This window comes from Lepidochelys olivacea, assembly GCF_965140295.1.
Source record: "Lepidochelys olivacea isolate rLepOli2 genome assembly, chromosome: 2".
Taxonomy (NCBI): Eukaryota; Metazoa; Chordata; order Testudines; family Cheloniidae; genus Lepidochelys; species Lepidochelys olivacea.
Window position 1 is genome coordinate 115,583,957 of NC_140412.1, and position 22,769 is coordinate 115,606,725.

The 22,769-nt window shown below is 43.1% G+C and overlaps 1 protein-coding gene across 5 annotated transcripts; it reads left to right on the top strand.

Annotated features, from left to right (window-relative positions):
• Nucleotides 1-501: 501 nt before the first annotated feature.
• Nucleotides 502-22,748, top strand: TFAP2A (transcription factor AP-2 alpha). Of its 5 annotated transcripts, XM_084621362.1 has the most exons (8): nt 4,429-4,624; nt 7,923-7,949; nt 9,128-9,562; nt 12,581-12,632; nt 14,982-15,213; nt 16,558-16,676; nt 18,799-18,940; nt 20,771-22,748. In XM_084621362.1, the coding sequence occupies exons 1-8, from the start codon at nt 4,574-4,576 to the stop codon at nt 21,057-21,059; spliced, it is 1,347 nt and encodes a 448-aa protein (XP_084477488.1). In that variant the 5' UTR covers nt 4,429-4,573; the 3' UTR covers nt 21,060-22,748. The 5 variants fall into 5 exon arrangements, with proteins under 5 accessions (XP_084477485.1, XP_084477488.1, XP_084477487.1 ...); XM_084621359.1 differs by lacking the exons at nt 4,429-4,624; nt 7,923-7,949 and adding an exon at nt 502-617; XM_084621361.1 differs by lacking the exon at nt 7,923-7,949 and having other exon boundaries at nt 4,430-4,624.
• The last annotated feature ends 21 nt before the right edge of the window (nt 22,749-22,769 follow it).

A 22,769-nucleotide genomic window follows, 5' to 3' on the forward strand; every position in this document is an offset into this window, starting at 1 on the left:
TTCAGTGACAATTGATGCTGGGTTTGAACAGCGTCCAGTCCCCCCTTGTCAGCTCCCTATCAAGTAGACGACCACACGTTAAGACGAGCAAAGATTTCTCTCTGGGGGTCCCGTTACCGTCTCCATCTCTCAATCTTTGGCTTCAAATCAGTCCCGAGGGAATCCGGTGCATCCCCCCCTTCAGTCAAAGGCAACCCCGACGCTCCGCCAGCGAACAGCAGAAGGAGCTCCCACCAAGGTCCCTGCTCCCTGGGGGATTGCTGACCCGTGGACATCGGGTAGGCTCTCGAGAGAGAGAGAGAGAGAGAGAGAGAAAAGCGGGGAGCGGGTGATAAGATTGCCCTGGCTGCTGTAAATCCATCATTTACCCGGAGAGGCTGGGAGCTTTTGAAAAGAGCTGACGGAGTGAATTCCTAGGCCAGTGCGCAGGCGCCGGCAGGCAGCACCCAGCTCTTTATGACCAGGTGAGAGAGTCGTGTTGCAGGTAAAAGGAAGATTTGCCTAAAGAGATCACGGGGAAGCAGCGGACGGATCACTCAGTCCATGACCAGCAGGGACTTTGTGTTCGGGAGCCCGCGGCCAGAATGTCAATTCTTGCAAAAATGGGAGACTGGCAGGTAATGCAATCTCCCTTTTCTTGTGTGCCGGGGTGGGGATGGTTATGGAACTAGAGAGCTAGCCCAGAAAGGTGAGACTATCAGCCCTTGGGGGAGCTTAGGATCCCTGCCACAGAGGAGAAAAACACCCCAGGTCCAGTTATTTGTGGATCGGTGATGAATGTTCTTTCACCGGGAGGCCCAATTCAACAGGTGGGAAATCTCCGCGATCCAGTGACTTTTCCAAGGAAATTCCCAGGTACATGGGAATGATGCAAGAGAAGTAACTGGCGTTTAAAAGCCCTTGGCTCTAGTGATTTCATGATCTCAGCTCCCTAAGGTGACTGAATTTGCCCCCAGGTTTGCCGAATGGACATGTGTACCTGTAAGTTATCCAGTTTCTGCTAGTAACTCTTTCCGTAGACGTTGATGTTTCCAGGCATACTTAAAGTATGATCATACTTAGCTCTTAAGAGCGTTTCATTTGTGGGATCTCTATATATAACTTAGCCAAAGTGGTGGCTGCTCTGCAGACTTTATGGAACAGGTTTGGAGGATGCGGGAATGGTCACTTGTAAGAGTTTTTAAAAATCACAGGATAGGTGCTGTCGCTACAGTCTGATCGGACGGGCAGCAGCGTGTCGCTAGGATGCAGCCCATATTATCTGGATAACGAGTTTAATTTCTTTTCAATCTATGTGTCTTCATCGAACGACTCTTCTCTTTTAGTCAGGGCCCTTGGATGACTAGATGAAATCGTTCAGTTAGATTATTTTGTTTTTAAAATGGGTAAGACAGAGGGAAACTCACACAGGTGGCATCACGGCAGACTTCTACAGCCTCTTGCAAATCATGATTGCCTTCTAATAGCATAGCCACAATCCGGCTGTGAAATATAATATTTAAACATGGCGCTCTTATATCACAGAAAACTGCTCTTTTTGGGTAACCGTATTATAATATAGGAGACAATATGGTTATTTCCTTTTCTTACCTTTTTTTAAACAATATATTTAAGTCGCATTGATTGATTGATTGATTATAGCAGTAGCAGGTTGTTTTGAAGGAAATAGAGTTTACTTTGTACACGGTAGGTTATTGCATTTTTACCTTCCGGGTCTAGTACAAGTGATCAAAAAAGAAGGATTTTTTGAATTAAGCAAACTCTAATACAATAGTATTTTTGGTTTATCTTGCTTTAAATCTCTTACTGTTTTTTCTTTACGTTCAGGCCTAACTTTGTGGCCACCTAAATAAACGTAATTTAAGATTTGCTTAAGCAATGTGTTACTGTGCATAAATCCACTTCCACCATTCAGCAAAATGTATAAAAGAATTAGCAAGTGAGGGCAAGACAATAGTTCTTAAGCTAGAGACTGGGGGGAGAAATACCCCCACTGTTATTCAAGCAATGTAGTGGTGACCATTTTTGTAACTATACACTTAATTCAGATCAGTGATCAGAAATTAGTGTAATGGAATATTGAATAGTGAATTAGTGTAATGGAATATTAAAACAGCGTTTTAAGAGACCACTCACGTGCTTACATAAAGGTAGAGCTGGTAGATCTGCTGTTATTACAGTGGGCTGGAGTCTCTTGAAATGCTCCGGGTTCTAGCACACCTGACATTATGATTTCGAAACCTGCCCTTATTGCAAATCCAGAGGCAATAAGAAACCTCGGCCCTGTTTCATCTGATACCGAACGCTGAAAACTCGTAGTTGTAAATGTGGCCTTGCAGGCTGGGAACTGCTCTGCCCCTCGGTCGGTGAATATATCAGGCTGCCTGCATTGTCCGGTTTCTCCAGATCACCTAATTAAGCACAACAGGCCTCGACTGTTGCAACCCCACCAAAAATGGTAATGCAGCTCGCCTATTGATCTGCCTTTAGAGTGATCTTCCACGCCCGTTATCATCTGGGAGCGAAGCTGTGCTCTGATGGTTGGATCCTCAGCGTACACATTCACATTCAATTAGCTGAGCTGTCATGGTAATGACGTTTATACAGACCTGGCCCGACTGACTCCAGAGCATGGCTCTGGCACAAGGTGGGTCCTTTCAGGAGTCCCCTCTTTTTGCATAAACTATAGAGACTCATCTGCCAGCTCCATGTGAAGCTTAACAGGAGTAAAACAACAGTTTACTCTCATGGCACTTGAAGACAAAGGGGGAGTTCAAAAGAACATCGAGGGGGGAAAGAATTGGAGAGAAACGAGATATGCCCAGGACATTTCGGGGGGTAGAAACAAACCAACCCAAATGTCCGCAGCCTTCATTGCTCACGCAAAAGGTGTAGGTATGTAGGTCTGACATTGCTCTGGGTTGGCCCTGCAGCGGGCCCTTCATCTCCCAGAGATGACCGTGGGGTTTCGCCTGGAGATTCAGGGGGGCATATTTATCCTCCAGCTGGGTAAATCCTTCCTTGAAGATGAGAGCTTGCTGTGTGGAAGGCTGCACAGACCTGTAGAGTCAGCCAGCTGTAGTGCTACGAAAGAAATGAGCGTGTCTAGTTAGAAATCGGGCCTTACATTGCCCTGCCTTCACCCACACACCCCCACAAAAAAACCCCGTGCCCTTCGCCAGCCTCAGATAACCCCCAACTGGTTCAAAAACATAATTCTCCAGCGAAATGTGGGAAATGGCTCCCAAGCCTCAGCCTCTTCAAGAGCGCATAGCTGTGTGCCTGGCGGAGGGGCCGAGACCCTGAAAGTGCCCCCACCGGCTGTCCAGACACAGTCAGCGGTCGGGTTGAAAGTGTCACGGGGACGTTTAGAAGTCGATGTGGTTAAAAAGGCTTTCGGGGTTTTCAAAGGCAATGCAAGGTACTGCCCAAGAACCCGCTTGGAATGAACGCTGGGGGTAAGTGAGGTCGCGGCGTTTCAGAGTTGCGGAACAGATCAAAGAAGCACATGGGTGGAAGGTGCCTGTCTAAACCTGGGGAGGCATGGGCAGCCCGGTGAGCCACCAGAGAGTGACTCAGCATTCGTAACATTACCGAATAATAAAGAACTCGTCACTGGTTTCATTCATGATGGGAATCTTGTCCCCATCACGGGGGAGGGAATTGGTCAGAGTTAGTTCTCTCTGGTCATTTTGCTGGATACTGTTAAGCTAAAAAACTCTCCACCTAAGAAACAACAAAGTTTGATTCGTCCTTATGCCAAGTAGCTTGCAAAAGAGTTTCTGGCTGCAAATGTGTTTGCATCATACTTTGGATAATGTTTTGGATCTTCGGTTTTATTTTATTTTTTTTTAAAGAACTGTAGTTATGCAATAGAAAGCATCACCCCAGCAGAACAAAACAGTTTACAAAAGAAAAAGCCTTACGAAGAAAAAAAAAGACGGAGGAAAACAAAAGCCACCGTGTTAGTGGAATAACCTCGTTCGACAAAGATGCTAATTTATTTTCTCCTCGCTTTGACTTTGGTTTATTTAAACCAGTAAAGTCTTTATGTGCAGGTGGGATGGGGGTTGCTCAGGCTAATCAATTACCCCCCCATCCCCATCTCCAGTATGAAAATCGAGTAGTGGGTGCTTCTTTGATTTCTCTCTGTACTTTTCTCCACGCCGGAAGCCAAGAGGCAAAAGCAGCAGCAGCGGTAACAACTGGGGTGGGGGAGGGGCGCGGGGAGAGAGAGCGCAATGTTCACTTGCCCAAATCTAGGCTCTCATATTCTCCCCCTCCAAGAGAACTCAGTTGTTTGGATAAAGCCTTTTGCTTGGGGGTCCTTTATACCTGTGTCCACTGTTGCAGGTTGTTGTGCTGGAGAGCAATTGGACTATTGTTGCTATGCTAATGAGGCGATTAGGCTGTTGGTAAAGAGCTGGAAAAGGGAAAAGTTTCTACCATTAGAGGGAGATCTCAGAGCGCTCACAGGAGCTCTGCAAACACTCCACCAGCCGCACTCTGCATACCAGAGAGGCTCCACTTTAGTGAAAGACAGGGAGAAACAAATCCGCTCTCGCGCCAATCCATGAAAATGCTTTGGAAACTGACGGATAATATCAAATATGAGGAATGTGAGGTAAGCGCTTCCCTGGGCTGGGGGCAGCCGACGGGCCCAGCAGCTGTGAATGGGACCGTGCAGCATCCATCGATCCGTGAATTTCGTTTAGGAAACTTCTGCTTCTTCGCCAGTCTTCTTTGCAGCCTTACAGTTGGAAACAATGGCATTGGGCTAGGGAGCCTTTAACCAGGAACTTTGGGGCTGTTGGAAAATCGCTTTTGTCAGAAGTATATGAGAAAAAAGCAGACTGGAGAATATAATAGCATCTGTAGCTAGATCATGTATGTAGTACCTAGAATGATTCCATCCCTCAGTATGGAGGGATGAATGGATGAATGGAAAGGCAAAGAGAAAAAGAGGAAATAATTATTTTCACACGAGAGATGCCAGAGGGATCCCAAACATTTGCGAAAGACTGATGCTTAAAATGATATTTTGGGTGTAAGGGCTAGTTAGGAAAACTGAGTTGTACAATGATCAAGAGTCAGTGGATGAACTAAAATCAAACCTTTTTGAACGTACACCCAGTCTAATTAATTGTCTAGCTTTTGAGTCTATTATTTTAACAACTTTTAACATAAAATCCGCCTGATTATTATTTTTTTTTTACTTTGAGCGACTCAATATGCACGTCTGTGGAGAGAGAAAGAGGTGTAGTGATAGATACAAAAATATTCCGAACAAATCGACAGAATGAAACCGACAAATGCTATTTTTAAACGTTTCGCCAAAGTTGCTGTATGCAGTGCATCTAAGCAGAGTCATAAAGAGCGCTGCTGCTTTTAAAACATATTTTGGTTGTACTCTATGCGAGAATGTACACATCGAAACCCTAATCTGGTCTTTCAAGGTACATATCTTGGGTCTTTCATTTCCCTCAGAATCCGCTGACTTCTTTTTGTAATGCTGTAAATAGAAAGGAACCGGCGAATCACTAGACCCGAAGATTACTGAAATAAATATGTTTCAGTGTGGGGCTGATAATTGGGGGGTGATTCTGTCTACAGATGACAAATTGAATAGACTGGGTGCGGTGCTAGCTTGTCTTCGCTGGGAATCCAAAACTAGCTTTATATGAATGATGCATCAGGGTTTCCCCTCCCCGCCCCCCAAAAATATTTCTCCACTGGTTTAGGAGGAAAACAATTCCTCTTCACCCTGGATCGGTGTGTAACTGTGCGCTTGTGGGTGTGGATTTGGTTGTAAGTATCTTTTGTTGCCTTGTGCTATTGTGACTTTGCACGGAGGTGCTAAATCCAGGTGCGGATCCACGAGCCCTAGTATGTTAGTTTCGGTGTTTTCTTCCAGAGGAAATAGCGGTGCAGTCTGGTGTCTTTCTCTGGCTTGGAAACAGGAGTTTTAGGTGTCCTTGCAGGGCAGTAATTAAGATTTTCGTACTGGCTCTGGGCAGACTGGTATTCGACCCAGGGAGAGTGAATAGGATCTTTTCAAAATAACAACAACAGTAACAATACATGGGTGACACACGTTCTCCTGAGACGTTACAGCCGCACTGTGTGTGACAAGAGGCGAGAGCATCCGCTCACCGGGTGGCAGAGAAACGGGTAGCTACTTTCCCTGTGGCAGCGTGCCGCGGAGACCTGGCGATGCACGTTTCGGCGCAGGATTAAAGCTTTATTTGGTTAGGTGCGTGCACGGGTTTGTAGGAACATGCAAGGAGGCAAGGCGCCGGTTGTTATGATAACCCCGCAGTCCGCCAGCAGCAGCGGCAGCCGCTCGGGAAAGTGGAGCAGGCATGTCATCTTTTAGGGAGTTGCTGTTTGGGAGTTGCACAGCCAGTCCGACGGGTTGTGCCGGGGCCGGGAGCCCCAGCTTGCCAGGGCCGGGAGTCGCCTCCCTTTCCGTCCCCCCGACCGCAACACCGCCTGTCCCCGATCCTCCCAACGGGAGGGGAAGCGCATCGGATGCACTTTGGGGCTCCCCGGCTCCCCTCGCCCGGCTCCAGCCGGCACCAGAGCGGGGCTAGGAGGAGAAGGGGGCGAGACAAAGTTTCCCAGCTCGCTTCCGGGACTCCTGGGCAGGACGCGACTGGGGCTGAGCCCCGGCGCCTCTCTCCTGCCTGATTCCTCGCGGGGATCAAGCGGGGGCTGAACGGCGAAGAGGGGATCACAGGTAGACGGGGAGGCGGCGGCGGCGCTGCAGCCCGGGGCCCCGGTCAAGCCCCTCTCCGCGGCTCTCGCTCGGGCTCTCGAGGCGGGCTGGGTTGGGGCCGTCGAACCACCATGGAGGTGCGGCTCGGCGAGGCGCAGCAGGCGGCGGCGGCGGCGGGAGAGCAGCTTGGCCCCGCGGATCAGCCCCAGCTGAAAGGCGGTGGCGGCGGAGACTGCAGCAAAGGGCCCGAGAGCGGCTCGGGCACCAAGAGAGGAGCAGGCGCCCAGCAGCTGCTGTCCCTGGCATTTGAGGCAGCAGGGTACTCGCAGCAGCCGCCCGAGGTGTGCCCCGCTCTTTACTGCGGACTTGGGGGGCCCCTCTCCTAACCTCTGTCTCTTCCTCCCTCTCTTTCCCATTCCCCCTCTCCCTTTCTCTCCTCCCTTCCCCACTCTCCTCTTTCCTCCCCCCCGTCTCACTCCGTTTCCCACCCTCTCCCTCTCCCTGCATCTCTTTCTCTTTCACTTTTGCGTGCCCTGCAACCTTTTAAAATGTTGCCCCTTTCCTGTGATTCGTCAGACGCAGCAGCATGTCCCCTCTCTCTCCCTCTCTCTCCCTTTTTGTCTCTCTCTCTCTCTCTCCCTCTCTCTCCTCCATCCCTGATTAGATACACTGATTCTTCATTCAATGGACGTCATTTAGAACAGACTCTGCCTTGAGTTGCTTCCTCGCTTCACGCTCGATTTCCAGCCATTCTTCCCTTATTAAGTATTCGTGTAATATTAATAGTCATGAATATCTGCTATTAGGAGTCTCAAGGAAGGCAGCAGAGCTCTGTTATTAGGAGCTCAAGTGGAGCAGCAGCTAAGTCAAAGAAGGAGAAAAGAGAGAGAGAGGGAGGAGGAAAAAAGGATTAAGAAACAAACACACACAAAAAACTTTGAATTCTAAAATCAAGACAGGATAGAGATCGCCTTTTCAACATCAAATGAAGGGCATCAGGAATTTGTTCAAGTTCTGATGGATTATAGCAGAGCTTCCTCGATGCACGAGAAGCCTTGGCGTTGTGGTCTTGTAGTCATAGTGTAGAGCTGGGCTTCTACCACTTCTCCTTTTTTTTTGTGTGCGAGAGTGTGTGTGGGGGTGCACATTGGGGCACTTTTCTCTGATTTTTCTACCCTGACTTGCTATCCCAGGCTCTTCGCAGATGTTAGTACACAGTTTTTCAGCTATGGTGAGTTGTTTCAGCATTATATCTTAGGGTTTTTTTGCCTTATTGTTGTTGTCGATGATGATGTTGGTACTTTGGATTTTACACCCAGGTTTCCTACGAGGACATTTCTGCCCCCACCCCCCTCCAAGTCAATCTTTTACCTTTTTTTCCTGGCTGCCTCAAGTGAACTACAAAAGGCTTGTTTATACCATATCCGCCTTTATTTTTTCACTTTCCCACTGGTAATTGGGCTATAGTCAGTATTTCTTCTCTTCTCCTTTTTCGAGATAATAACCTCATGTGCTATACAATCTATATCATGTAATGATAGCTCTCTTATCTCTCCTCTCCTCTTTGGGGGCTCTTCATTTATCTTAGGCATACCTATGGGCTTTTATTTGGTAACCCTTCCCCCCAGTTCCAATTATAAAAGGACAAAATGCGCATTCATTTTATTTTTGTTTATATTTATCCAGCTGTGTGTCTTAAGATGTTCTACCTTTTCATTATTTATGCAGTATTTTATCTCCTTCGGTTTGCTTTCCACCTCAATTAAATATTTTTCATTTAAATTGTATCCTGTAGCATAAATCTCTAGAAAGCAGCGCGTATCTATTGAATGGGGGTGAAAAGGCATATCGTAATATCGTGTTTAAACATTTGTGAAACTTGTAATTTAAACGATTGCTTTATCTCAAGCATTTTAGACACACTTCCATGTTTAATCGTAATAAAATGGCAGTGCTCTTTGAGTATCTCTTTTTCTTAGATACATTAAAGATAATCTAAACAATAATATTGTTTTAGTTCTGTTTAAAGCCAGCAGAATACATTTTGGTACTGGTGAGGTTGATTTTTTCTTCTTTAAGAACAACGTCCATTTAAAAACAAATCTTTTAAAAGAAATGTTTCATACTCCAGTGTAAGAATACGAATTCTGGGCAGTATCTATTGTAAATACATACTGCATTTCCACTGGGATGGGTTGTTTTTGAAAAAAAATCTTTTTAGTTTTGTTGCCACAATGTAAAGAGAAAAGTCACAGACAGGAAAATCTCCAGGTCTGCTTTTCTCTGCTGGGCAGCAAATGAATTGCAAATCTTGCTTGATCGTTGGATGGGTGAAATTTACAAACCAATTTTACTGTAAACAGTTTGATTTTATCTTTTCTTTTCTTCTCTTCTCTTCTTCCCCCTCAGGATCGTCACGATGGCACCAGCAATGGGACAGCCCGGTTACCCCAGTTGGGGTCTGTAGGTCAATCTCCCTACACCAGCGCCCCTCCACTCTCCCACACCCCCAATGCTGACTTTCAGCCCCCATACTTCCCTCCTCCTTACCAGCCCATTTACCCCCAGTCTCAAGATCCTTATTCCCACGTTAATGACCCCTATAGCCTGAATCCCCTCCATGCCCAACCTCAACCCCAGCATCCAGGATGGCCAGGACAGAGACAAAGCCAGGAGGCTGGGCTCTTACACACACACCGGGGGTTACCCCACCAGCTATCCGGCCTGGACCCTCGTAGGGATTACCGGCGGCATGAGGATCTACTGCATGGACCCCATGGGCTCAGCTCAGGACTAGGAGACATTCCTATCCATTCGATACCTCATGCTATAGAAGATGTACCGGTAAGGAGGATGCATACGGTCTATGTTATTCACCCACAACTACAATTTCATGACCGAGTGTGTGCCTTTTCTCAGCAGAAATTATAGTTGCCCAAGGCAGTGTGTAAGGAGTGGTAAGGCTTTTGTCACACGAAAGAATTCAACCTAAACAGCAGCAAAACCAAAAATGCCAAGGCTCCCACCTAGAACAATAGGTTCCTGCAGCTATACCCACACCTCCTCTGCCTTAACAGTGTCCACTAAAATAGAAATAAATCAAATTAGTGTCATCATTAGCAATATCTTTCATTTTCAAAGACAATAAGCTGTTACCATAGGAAGAATATTTAATCCCGCCATTGGGCCTTGCATTTGGGATTGCTCACTGCCTTGGGGAAAAAACATTAGTCTGAAATGCAAGAGCTCATTAAATGCCCTCCCAGCCAAAGATAAAAAAAAAAAAAAGTGGAAGAAAGTGGCCTAAGAAGAAAAATCAGTTCTTAGTGATTACGGAATTGGCATATGGTACAATGACGTCTCAAGTTGTAAGAGGATACATCCAGTTTCTCTACTCTAAAGGAATTATGTGACAAATCAGAGAGGAGGTATATTAAAATGCTGCCTTATTCTTTTAGCTGGAGTGCTAAGGGATGACCTCATAAATCATTAGCAATAGGTTATCAAATTCTATCCAGACCTCCTACACCCTATATTAAATTAAATGTTTGGAGACTATTGGATAATACATTATTTTTGGTCTAATTCTGTTATCAATAAATACAGTTTAAAATGATTTCTAATTAAGCATGACATTAGCACATTGGCTATTTCCAGTGCAAGATGGCTATTGTTCATTTGCAAGTACTCTAGTAGTGCCATGTGATCTAAAGAATTTGTTTCTGATCAAAGTTCATATTTCTAGTTTTCTCCCTGCAAAAAAGATTTAGAACTTGCCAATAAATTTATTAAAGTTCATGGAGTTCCCGCTAAGAGGCTAAAGCCGCTTCAGTTATAGGGGAAGGAAGAGGGGAATTGTGGTATCTGGATGTGATTTTTGCTAAAATGCCATCCCAAATTACAGGATCAAATATTACAACAATATATCCGTTGACAGTTTAATGAGTACAGTTTCGTGTTGCAAGATGGACTTACCTATTTTTTGGTCATTTTGAAACCTTTTGTAAATTATACCTGGGGAAATAATGAATTTATTACAGCTCTCTTCTGGCTAAATTAACCACAGAAAATTGCTGCTTATGTTTAGCAGTTTTGCAATAAACGCATACATTTCCCCAAGAGGAGGCTTTAGTAAGCAAATTAGATCCGTTGAAAACAGATCGATTCTTTTAACTTGAAATAAAACGTCATGAAGGCAATATTTAGAAGAAACTAATTTGTTGACTGCCAGGTCATAGTTACTGTAGAAACATGACCTAAAATATTTCTCTGAATCCTCCCTTCCTGCTATTGTACTTTGTTAAAGTGGACGGTCTTGGAGACCCCTTTTTACAGATATTTTAAGTGAATATCATTTTATTAGTCTTTCAAGCACCTATGAATTCTTATCACTGCTATACTTCGTGAAAGCCATCTGGTGTAAAACGTTAAACTAGTCCAGTCATTTTTTTCCTGTAAAACTGAAACAGCAGGATGTATGAGCAAATAAAATAAAATAAATAAGAGAATGTATCTTCTGAGAGTATTATTCAGTTAGGCAAAACAAAACGTTCTTTTAAAGGAATTTGGGTAAGGAAAAAGGTCATTCTGAATTCTCCCGTTGCTGCAACAGTTAACCTTTAATAAAAATCACTGCTAAATATTTAAGAAAATCCAGTAGATGGTGCAAATTATTTAATCATAAATATCTCTGTGGGATTTTAAATTTAATAGTCCTCGCTGTATGGGATATGTGTAGAAATAACACAAATAAAAGTATTATGCCACACTACATTTACTTTATGGGTTTAGGGTGCATGCATAAAGGGATCATATTTCCCCATATAGTTAAAACACAAGAACTGCAGCAGTAGTCATTTCTGAACATTTCTCAATTTAATTATACTTAAATCCAGAAGCACTTTAGGCAAGTTACAAATGAGAGCATTGAGTATAATAAAACCTGTAATAAAGCAACTTAGTACCATCCACCCGGAATCATTGAGATCAGGCACAATTAACAGGAGCATAAATCCAAGACAGAATGGAAAATGTTAGAATCAGTATTATTGTTGGACAAAGACTAGAGAAGGAAGTAATAGTTTTTTAAATGGTAATGCCTGTGTTTTGTAACGATTGCGAAATCTTCTATCTCAGCAGCACTGGTGTTAATTTGTAAACACAGCCAGACATTATATTGCCTGTCAGTTTTTGAATTAGAAAACATGATTTCATTTTACTTTCTAATCACGTTTTGACTCCGGCACATAAAATCCATCTGCAAAAGAAACAACAAAACCTGCTAGTGGACAATAGTAAAGCAATCGGCTCTTCATTCTGTTTTCATAGCACTTTCCCGATCTTCATTTCAAGCAGTGATTCTCCCCCGCCTCCCCGCCTGTTTTCCACAGTGAAAGTGTGCTAATACTTTGCCTCCTTCTCGCATCCCCTCCCTTAAAATGTTTCCAAATGATTTCCAGTGCTCCCCCCAGTTATTTCTCCGCTAGCTTCCATTGTGTTTTTCTCTGCCCTCGCGGCAGTAGGCACAGGAGCAACACTTCGCATACTTGATTGCTGTTATAATAGGAATTCTTTTTAAAGAGTTGAGGTACAAAACTAAACGGTGACTTGGATTTCAGGGTCACAATTGCACTTTGCGGCAACTCCAGGTGTTTTTATTTCGAAGGAGAGGAAAGAGGGGGAGGAATCCTAAAGCTTTCTTTAATTTGGAAATGCCAAAATCCCAATAAACGGAAATCAGATGTTTACATATAAATTGTAGGGAAGAGAAAAAATAATTGATAACACACACAGCCTTCCTGACAGTCGTTTCCCTTTGTTATGATTATACATTTACCTCCCTATGTATTTCTTTTGTTGCAGCATGTAGAAGACCCGGGTATTAACATCCCAGATCAAACTGTAATTAAGAAAGGTAAGCCATTTCCTTTAGCATTCCAAGCATGTCCTCACAAGCTGGGTACTACTGAAGAGAGAACTTGCTAAGCTTCCCCCCACCCCCCTTTTTTTTCTTTCAAATATAATTTATTAAAGGGTTGTGAACGGAAAATAAAATAGATCATCAGCGTTGAAAGCAGCCTTCATTTAGGAGTAGGGTTTGCAGTTTTTACAAGAAAATGTTGCAATGTTAGCTCAGCTTCAGTGTTTTAGTTCAGTATAATGCATTTCACTTTTGTAATTAGACCAATTAATCCAACTGTGCGGCATTATTTATCCATGTTGAGAATTTGGGGTTTATGGAATGGTAAGAAATGTTTTCCATATATATATATATATATTTACATGATGATGAGTAAAAATGGTAGATGGCTTTGTAGAAAAGGTGTTAGGTTCTTTAGTCTGATCATTGTGAAGGTTGTTTAGACGTGGGTCTTGAGGAGTGGTTGTGAAAATGGTTCCTAACTGTGTAAAAGATATTTTGTGCTTTCATTAAAATCTGGTTTCCCATCTTCCTTCAAATGACCCGAAGGATTATGAAAATATTGTTCAAGGTAGTTTTTGGTTCTTGATGAAAAGTGATTGGTTTGCATTTGGATTCTGTTTAGTGAGCTGTTGTTGGAGTAAAACTCATTGAGTTGACTGCTTAGCTATTATTCGCTCTGAGCAATAGCATGCTTATATTTTGTTGGCAAGGTAATAATATTTGGGTATTCTATGCACCACCAGAGGATGATGCTATATAAAGCGGTTCTCCTTTCTTATTCTAATCAGTATACAGTAAGCTAGTTTAAAGTTTCATTTTTCTATCTGTGAAGCCTTTGTCACGTCAAATTAGATGTGCAAGGGATAAATCTTAAGAGATGCTCTTTCCAAGTCGACATGATAATTGGCTCTTTTATTAGTAATCTCAAGAGTTCGTTTAACTCCTATTGTCTCTATTAGCCTCCCCAGAGCTATTAATGTCACAAGTGATCTATCCAAAACCTAGAGCCCCCCCATAGGTTTGGACAATCCCCACTAAAGTAAAGATGTAGGGGGGAAAGTAGCACACATGAGGAGAGAGAAAGAGAGTAAACATTTATAATGTACCCCTGTGGAACTTGAATGCAACCTAAATTCCATGCAAAATAATCTGGACATGTTTCAGTTGTGCTTAGTAATGCTGACTACTGCAAGGGCTCAGTAGCTTTTTGGTGGCCCTGAATTTATTCCAACAATGGCCTGAACCTGACTGCCTGGGGTTGGGGAATATAGGATGATTTTTATTTTTGGTAGCTATGTAGTTAAACACACAAGGTTTCTGGGCAGATGTATGCATTCACAGGGAAGATGCTGTAATTTGCTCTTCAGTGTTTCTTTTACTGGCGAACACTGCACAGGCGTTTCAGAATATATTCATTTTTCCTCTGACACACTGAAAACATGGTAGCACAAGTTAAGGCACACAGTCCTCACTCTCTTTTGCAGTTATCCGTATCGAAATACATACATCAGTTTAGCATTTTGTACTATATTAATATGCAGAGGGCTGCTTTTTGAAACCGCCTGTGAATTGCCCTCTTCCCAGTTTTAAAATATTCGGCTTGACGTGACACCACTTTTAGAGGGGCCTGCCTATTAAAAACTAAAAACAGACACTTGCTTGTGTGGCTGGCTCATACCAACTTGCTTCTAAGGCCTAGCTTATTTCAGGAGAAAGCAAATGTACCCCTTGATTATTAGACTGGGTCTAGATTTTGTAAGTGGTATTTTTACCCGGGGGGGGGGTGGCTTCCAGATACCAAACATACAACTGACTAGTCCTTAAATCTGCGTGTGAATCCATGTATTCGCATTTAAGGGCAAACGGAGACCTTGGCAATTGGGTTTGGCTAAAGTGGGTCGCCTCCCAGCCCACGCGGGGGGGGGTGGGGAGGCAGCTTCACAGCGGCTTTAGTAACCCGGACGGGGGGCTCTTCTCCGTAACCAGAGCCCGGCAGGGGAGCCCCAGCGGCAGCGCGCAGACGCTGCACTGACAGCAGCTACTCGCTGGGTCTTTTCTCCCCTCGGGCTCGCTCGAGTCCGAAACGGCGCCGGTCCCCCCGCCCGCCTTCCCCTCACCCCCTCTTCTTCCCCAGCCCTCCCTCCCTCCCTCCCCCACCTCTCCCTGCCGCCCCCTCCCCACCCCGGCGCTGCCTCGTCCCCGTCCTGCGCCCCCCCTCCCGCGCTCCTCTGCCCGCTGCGCCCCGCGCCCCGCTCGCACGTGGCGCGGAGGCCGGCAGGGGGCTGCCGCGGCGCTGCGGGGCCCTAACGCCGCTCTCCCCCCCCGCCTTGTCCGCTGCAGGCCCCGTGTCCCTCTCCAAGTCTAACAGCAACGCCGTCTCCGCCATCCCCATCAACAAGGACGCGCTCTTCGGCGGGGTGGTGAACCCCAACGAGGTCTTCTGCTCCGTGCCGGGCCGCCTCTCCCTGCTCAGCTCCACCTCCAAGTACAAGGTCACGGTGGCGGAAGTGCAGAGACGCCTCTCCCCGCCCGAGTGCCTCAACGCCTCCCTGCTGGGCGGGGTGCTCCGGAGGTGAGGGGAGGAGGGAGCCGACGGGGCGGGGCCAGGAGGGGAGGGGAGAGAGGAGACAAATCCCCCCGCCCCAGCGCGGCCCGGGCCGGGCCGGCCTCTGGGCGCTGTCCGCAGTCAGCCCCCGGAGCTCGCGCCAGGGCCCTGGCGACATCCCGGCAGGGCTGCAGCCGCGGTCCCTACCCCCCCCCTCCCCCGACACTTGCCGGCAGTCCCATGCAGCATGCCCCAGCCCGCCACTGCAATCCGTGCAACGCCGCCCCGCCGCCTCCACGCCCTCGCCCCTTCGCACCCACCCGGCCACGCGGGCAACAGCTGCGGCCCCGCGAGGCCAGGCCAGGCCAGGCCAGGCCAGGCCGCCGCTCCTCAGCATCGTCACATGAGGTCACTGCAACCATAGCAACCCAGGCCAGTCTAGAAGTGCACTAATGCAGCGCCACGAAATGATGTCGCCGCCACCAAACCATTTCTGTAGAAGGCTGCTGCTTGCTGTGGCAGGATGCTGCAAAGGGGAATAGTTTGCTTTAAAGGGACGCTTGGATCCTTGGCCGGTAATCGTTTTTGTGTGTGTTGTAATACACAAAGGATGCGGGAGATACCTTCCTCTCCCCCAGTCTCCCCCCTCCCCCCATGAGAAATTTGGTATAGTGATTCTTCAAAAAGTTTGGGTTCTATATTCAAAGGATGCAACCACTCATTGGTGATTTCCTTTCTGTCTTTCTTAGTTACCTAGGGGTTATAATCTAATCCACACAATTAAAGATCACTTGAGTAGGGAATAAAATCCAGAATTAATTAATAGGAAGCTTCATTTAAACAATTTATCTTAACCTGTCTCTGTTGAAAATAGTAGCTAGGTATTTATAACTTAATCTATTTGCTGAATACAGTGAAGTTCTATAATGGTAACATAAGTTTTTGACCTTTTAGATTAGTCTGCTAAATAATGCATTAGATATTGCAAATAAATCTACTTTAGCAAAGTTCCCATTAGGGGTAGTAATGTGTCAAGAGCTCTAAAATGATTATGGCTTTGGCCAAACCGATCTTGTAATACCCCTGTGCTAGTATATGAATTGATTTGGTAGGTTAGAAAACATTTTAACTATAAAACCACTCAAAATTAAAAAATAATGACAAAAAAATATCCTTTTCAGTTAATTTTGTATTCAGCTTTGCTTTAATTGCCTGTTCTTCATTCTTAGCTTTTCCCGGCATAAAACTTTCCTAAATGTCCCTTCATAATCAACATTATTTTCTAATACATTTTGGGAGGTTTTAAAAGGAACTGAAATATGACCTGGTCCAGATTAGTCATATTCTAAGTGGTTTTTATGTGTGAAACAGGGCGAAGTCTAAAAATGGAGGGAGATCTTTGAGAGAAAAACTGGACAAAATAGGATTAAACCTGCCAGCCGGGAGACGTAAAGCTGCTAATGTCACCCTGCTCACATCACTAGTGGAGGGTAAGTGACTCAAATATTGGAAAGGGTTCATTTTTTGCCTAATAGGATAAATCCCCAATTTTTTCAGACCTGTGTTCCTTGTTTAAAGGAGGTTATTTTGTCTAATCTTCATGCTTGGGAAAAATGTTAATTCTGTAACTGTGTCTTTTATGTTAACCTGAAATGTTTTTAAATATCTCTTGCATATTTAGCATTGCCATATATATTCACACACACACACACACACTCAGGATGCTATCTGCATTCTTATTCAAGTGAATTATCCGGCTGTAGTGAATAGACTTCAGTGAGAGAAAGTATGGGCCTATAGAAATTTCCTCTCTGAATAAGGACTTCAGGATCAGGCCCTTAAGTATTACTTATGTGAGTGAAAGCTACAGGATTCAGCCAAAGGTTCAATCCCCTCATTCCATCCTCCGTCTACCACTGAGGACTAAGCAATTTTAAATTTAAAGAACTGCAGCTACTCAAAGTTAAGTCTCTTCTCCACCATAAACAACATAACAGTAAATCATTTAAGTTATTCTGACATCTGAGAAATGCGAGACCATTGCTTCCTGAATTAATTTGGGAATCCTTGACCTAAGTCACGATTTAAGTGTCCTGAAAGCCTCAAAGTTGTACTCTTTCCCCTACCCACATTTCTTTTTTCTTTTGGTTCTCATTTTCAGAACATATGCTCGTTTTATTACACCGTGCTTCCCTGTTTTACTCTTAGATGAAAAGGTGCAACTTCTTTAAGCCTTCAGACTTCATGTGCTTTAATATTTCTAATGTGGAAAGCTGAAAGAGGTGCAATCACTTGGTTAAAATGGTTACTTTGTCACAGACGCTTACAAAAAAATTAATCCGGGTCAGTCTAAAATATCTTTCCTCCTCTCCAGTTTTGTTTTTGACATTCCTTTACACTGATTTTGATTGAGTCTGTAGAGTGCTTTTAAGGATGCTTAAGTTAGCTTAAATTTGGTTGTTCTGGAGGGATTTTATAGCTTTATTCTTTTTTGCTTTGTATCATAAGAGATGAAGTAAAAACATATAAAATTGCCAGACTTGATTTTTAATACAATAGTATCACTTTGGTTATTAAGTCCATTATATTTTACTGCTGAGTAAGTCTTTCTGATCTAAAATGGCTTTACAATTGCACCAGCACTCTAGTGTAAGAAAAATAAAAAACAAGAGAACTTGCAAAAAGTCTAGATTTGATGGATGCTAATATTATTTGTGATGTTAATGAAGATGGAGAGTATTTTACAGTCATCTATTGTTCTATTTGGTCTTCACATACGAGGGCTTTAAGGAATTATTAAAAAAAATAAGAACTATGGGTTGATTTTTCAGATAAACTGGTAATGGTGGCTAATTTTTTTGGATGATAGTATAAAAATTGTTTGGGCTTTGAGTCCCGTGGTGATGAGGCAGTTTCTAGAGTACTGTTATTGTTTATGATCCACTCCATTTTATGGAAACAAGCTCACTGGACTGAGGCTTTGAAGCTCTAATTGGCGCATGCGTTCTTCCGGAGCTGGAGCTAATGGCAGGAAGCCCTGCAGTAAAAAACAACTGGTTCAGGAAATTAAAACCAAAGATTTTCAAATCAACAAAACAGACAGACTCAGTGGAATGACCCTAAAATTCTCATGGTTAATCGTTTGGGGGGAACAGATAATTATATGCGATCAAGTTAAATTTTAAACACTTAGCTGTTTAATGCATTGTATTTAGAAGAGCTCTAGGAGTAATTATGATCAGTACTAATCATTTATATATTGTAAAAGAACATATATATATATATAATGTCAAGGCAAGTATATATTTCCAAAGAAAATAGTTAAAAATGAACTATATACTGTGTGTATCTGTTTACTTAGCGAGAGATTTAAACTTACAAATACATACACATGATTTCACTTCTAACTCTTTTCTTGGACATATATATTTGCTTTGACCTAGATTACAGCAAAGAAAATTAATAAAATGAGGATATCTGTAATTTGCACACTAGGCAGTACACTTTAAGAGAGAGTCTAAGTGCAATACTGTATAGCTTTTGCTAATCTACTTTGCCCTATGTGCTGTGTATATTGATTCGATGTGCATTTCTCCTCACCCCCCTTTCCAGGAGAAGCAGTACATCTAGCTAGAGATTTTGGGTATGTCTGTGAGACAGAATTTCCTGCCAAAGCAGTTGCTGAATTTCTCAACCGACAACATTCCGATCCAAACGAGCAAGTCACAAGAAAAAACATGCTTCTAGCTACAAAGTAAGACATTTACCTTTCTGTTGTGTTACTGAGTTGTAAAGAAAAGCACAGGTTTTGGGGCTTTTGTTTTTGTTTGTTTTGTTTTTTGCCATGCAGTAAATGGCTAATGATTTTGCAAATTGTAAGACTGTGAATATGCATTCATAGTATATATTACAGCAAAAAGTATATAACCAGCTTTATTTTCTAAAGTGAGTTTATGCAGATTTTCTTGAAAGCAGGTTGTGAAATTTTGGATGGATGTTTATTTAAAGAAAAACAATAATTCCTTAAAGGAAAACATTTGCTGGGCCTTTATCAATTTAGACACTAGGGGAAGGTTTCCTACTGACAGTAAAATAAAACTGGCACATTAAACTGATTTCAATTCATTAAATCTTTTTTTCTAAGCAGCTCTGTTACTTAGTGAATATAGGGATATTACAAATATATTTTAAATGACAATCTGTATGCAGTTAAAATGCGAGTGGAGTTTATCATTGGTGGGGCTGTCTAGGCTTCCAGGTGGTGTGTGAAAAGAAAATGATTGTTTTGATATGTTTGCTGGAAATTAAAAGGGTTGTTTAGTAGCCCTTAATTACCAATGGAGATGTCACTAAAGGGCACAGTGCCAGAGGGCACAGGCAGAGGATGGGAGCCAGTTTATGGCTGGAAGACATTAACAGAGGTTTTAGAATACAAACTGTTTCAAAACACCTCTAATCTCTGCTATAAGGTATTATTTTCTCAACAATTTGTGCTGTGATTGTGATATAAAATATAACTTATGCACAACGTCCATATAGCCCTGTATCCTTCCTTTCCACCTCCATGAAAAGAAGTTTCTGGTCCCAGCCAGTGTCACCCTGGCTTTTGTGGAGAAAGTCTCATTTAAACTCTCTCTCTCTCTCTCTCTCTCTCTCTCTCTATATATATATATACACACACACAAATTTTTTTAAGAGCCTAATTTAAATCCTTAACTTCACCTCTCTGGCCCGTACCCAGTAAACCTTGGCTTTCCTCCTGCCACAGCCATTGTCTAGCTTTGTGGAGAAGAGAATAAGTCTCTCCTATTTCAAAAACAGGATCTTCCACAAGGCAAATAAATACCTGAGCCACCTTCTCAGTATTACTCACCGTATATCCTGTTCCGTATTGCAGAGATACTCTAAGCTGCTTATTGATAATGTGCCAAAATATAACATTGGAGGAGGGACATAGAAATATTGTGATGACCTGCATAGGATTGAAATGTTTGTGGTGTTAGTGTATGTGTGTGCGGGAGAGTGATTCGTGATGTGTTTGAAATGTTTGGTGCCTTTTGGGTGTGTTTGTGAGTGAGTTTTTATATGAGAGGTGGAGGATACATGAGAGAGTGTGAGAGAAATGTGTGTATTTGTGTGTGTGTGTGTGTGAGCAAAATGTGTGCATGAGTGTGAAAGAGAAATTTCTCCGTGTGTGTGTTGGAGAGAGACAGTGTGTCAAAAAAGAAGTATGTGTGTGTTGTGAAAGAGAGAAGCGTGTGTGTATGTGTGAAAGAGAGAAATGTTTGTGTGCATCTGTGAGTGGGAGAGGTGGCAAGGGAGATGAAAGAGAGGTGGCAAGGGAGATGAAAGAGAGATATGCTTGTCTGTGTGCCAGGGTGAGTGAGAGATATGTGTATATGTATTTGTGTGTGAGAGAGAGACAGCATTTGTGTGTGTGACTCAGAGAGAGGCTGTGTGTACAGGGGGAACAGTCCCCTTGATCTGAAGGCTTGTGTAATCTAGCAGAAAGACTGCACTGGCTTCGCTGCTGACAACAATGGTTCATATCTCTCTCTCTCTCACTGCTCCATTTGTACTGCAGACAGATCTGTAAAGAGTTCACCGACCTGCTGGCTCAGGACCGATCTCCCCTGGGGAACTCTCGGCCCAACCCTATCCTGGAGCCGGGCATCCAGAGCTGCCTGACCCACTTCAACCTCATCTCTCATGGATTTGGCAGCCCTGCGGTGTGCGCCGCCGTTACCGCCCTGCAGAACTATCTCACCGAGGCGCTCAAGGCCATGGACAAAATGTACCTCAGCAACAACCCCAACAACCACACAGACAACAGCACCAAAAGTGGCGACAAAGAGGAGAAGCACCGAAAGTGAGGATTTCCCCCCTTCCTGCATCCATCCATCCATCCATCCCCCTCCTAGCTCCCTCCCTCCCTCTCCAATCACCCCAGGCTACAGGAACAAAATCAGTGCCCTTCTGCCCAGCCTGTTCTCTAACTCTGCAGGACTATGCTATCCTTCCTCCCTTCCAGCCTTCAGCACTTCATATGCTCCCAGTTACTTCCCCACACCTCCTTACCCCGGTTTGGAGCCTGAGAGAACAGAAATGGGCGATGGAGCCAGCAAAGAAAAAAGTTCTGTCTGAGTTTGTGAACTTTTTTTTAAAAAAAAAAAAAAGGCAAAAAGAGGAAAAAATAAAAAAAAAAAAAACAAACAAAAAGAAAAGTAACTTTTTTCTAAAAATATATAAAAAGAAATAAAAACAAATTAATAAATAATACTAAAATATAAATCTATGAGCTTCATCGGACTGAATCATCAACTCCCCTTGCATAAACTTCAGTTAAGATTGTAGCCATATTAAAAAAAAACAAAACAAAAACAAACCTAAAGAAAAACAAAAGGCAAAAAGGTTTGATGACATTTTATCAGTATTGTGAATAAACTTGAACACAAAAAACACGCAATTCCATGTCATGTCTTCAGTTGTAGAACTTTTTCCTGTCCAAGGTAAAGTGACCAACTTGAACTTTCTATTGCGACACGATTCACAGTTATTATATAAGGGAATCAGTGTTTATGTATGTATATATTTATTTATGTGTAATTTAATGGGAACTGTAAATATGGTGAGTCTGTTTTAAGCCTTTTTTTATTTATCTGGTGATCTTGTTTACCTCTTGTTTAGTGGGTTTTAAATCTTCCCTTCTTAGTTCATCATGTGGTTCATGGTACTTATTTAGAAATCAGAGGTTTTTTTGTTTTGTTTTGTTTTTCTCTGGGATTCATCATTTTTTAGCCCTCTTGTAGCATGTTAAAGGCGACAATGAAGCAGCTGAACAAAGAAAAGAAAATTGAATTTTTATATATAATTAGTATTACATTTAGTTTCTCATTGAAAAAGAAAAAAAAAATAAAGTGATGTTGGATCCAGGCAAGATTTTTAAACGTTAGTGGTTTTACAACTATTACGTGTTGTGGAAAAATAAAAGTTCATTTTCACCTACTGTCCTCCTGAAAGTATCATCAGAGCAATAAATTAATATTGTCTTTTAGATCAAGGTTTAGTTTTTCTTTTCTTTGCCCTCCCCCCACCTCCCCCCCCCCAAAGAACTTCAACTATTTGGGACCACCTGGTATCCTGTATTTCCACTGGCCATATTGGAAGCAGTTATAGTTGTATTGTATTGAGTTGTGCTGGCAGTAGTTTCCATGCCTGTCAATGTATCATAGTCCTTTGTTGCCCAGATAAATAAATATTTGATACGCTTTATGTCGATTTTTTTATTCAGTGGCTGTCTTTACCCAGGTGTATTTTTGTTCTTGGCAGTATTTTTTATTCAGGATGGTTACAGTAATTGAGTTTACCTCTCCCTTGACAATTGCTCTTTGCAATAAGCAGCTGAACCCATTGTTTCCCTCAAGTATAATAAAAACTTACTTTCAGCTTGGAGTTCAGAGCAGGGTATCATTTAGATATTCCACTGAGTCTGTATTCAGACAAATGACACAATAAAACACAATGTATTCTTTTGGATAAAATATTGTCTGTACCAGTAAAGAAATGACACGCTATCTTTTCTT

What these genes read in the sequence shown, in the direction of transcription:
- TFAP2A (XM_084621358.1), top strand. Translation starts at nt 6,850, where the DNA reads ATGGAGGTGCGGCTCGGCGAGGCGCAGCAGGCGGCGGCGGCGGCGGGA. An exon ending in TCAAACTGTAATTAAGAAAG is followed by an intron (nt 12,633 to 14,981) that starts GTAAGCCATTTC and finishes TGTCCGCTGCAG; the next exon opens with GCCCCGTGTCCCTCTCCAAG. An exon ending in CTGGGCGGGGTGCTCCGGAG is followed by an intron (nt 15,214 to 16,557) that starts GTGAGGGGAGGA and finishes TGTGTGAAACAG; the next exon opens with GGCGAAGTCTAAAAATGGAG.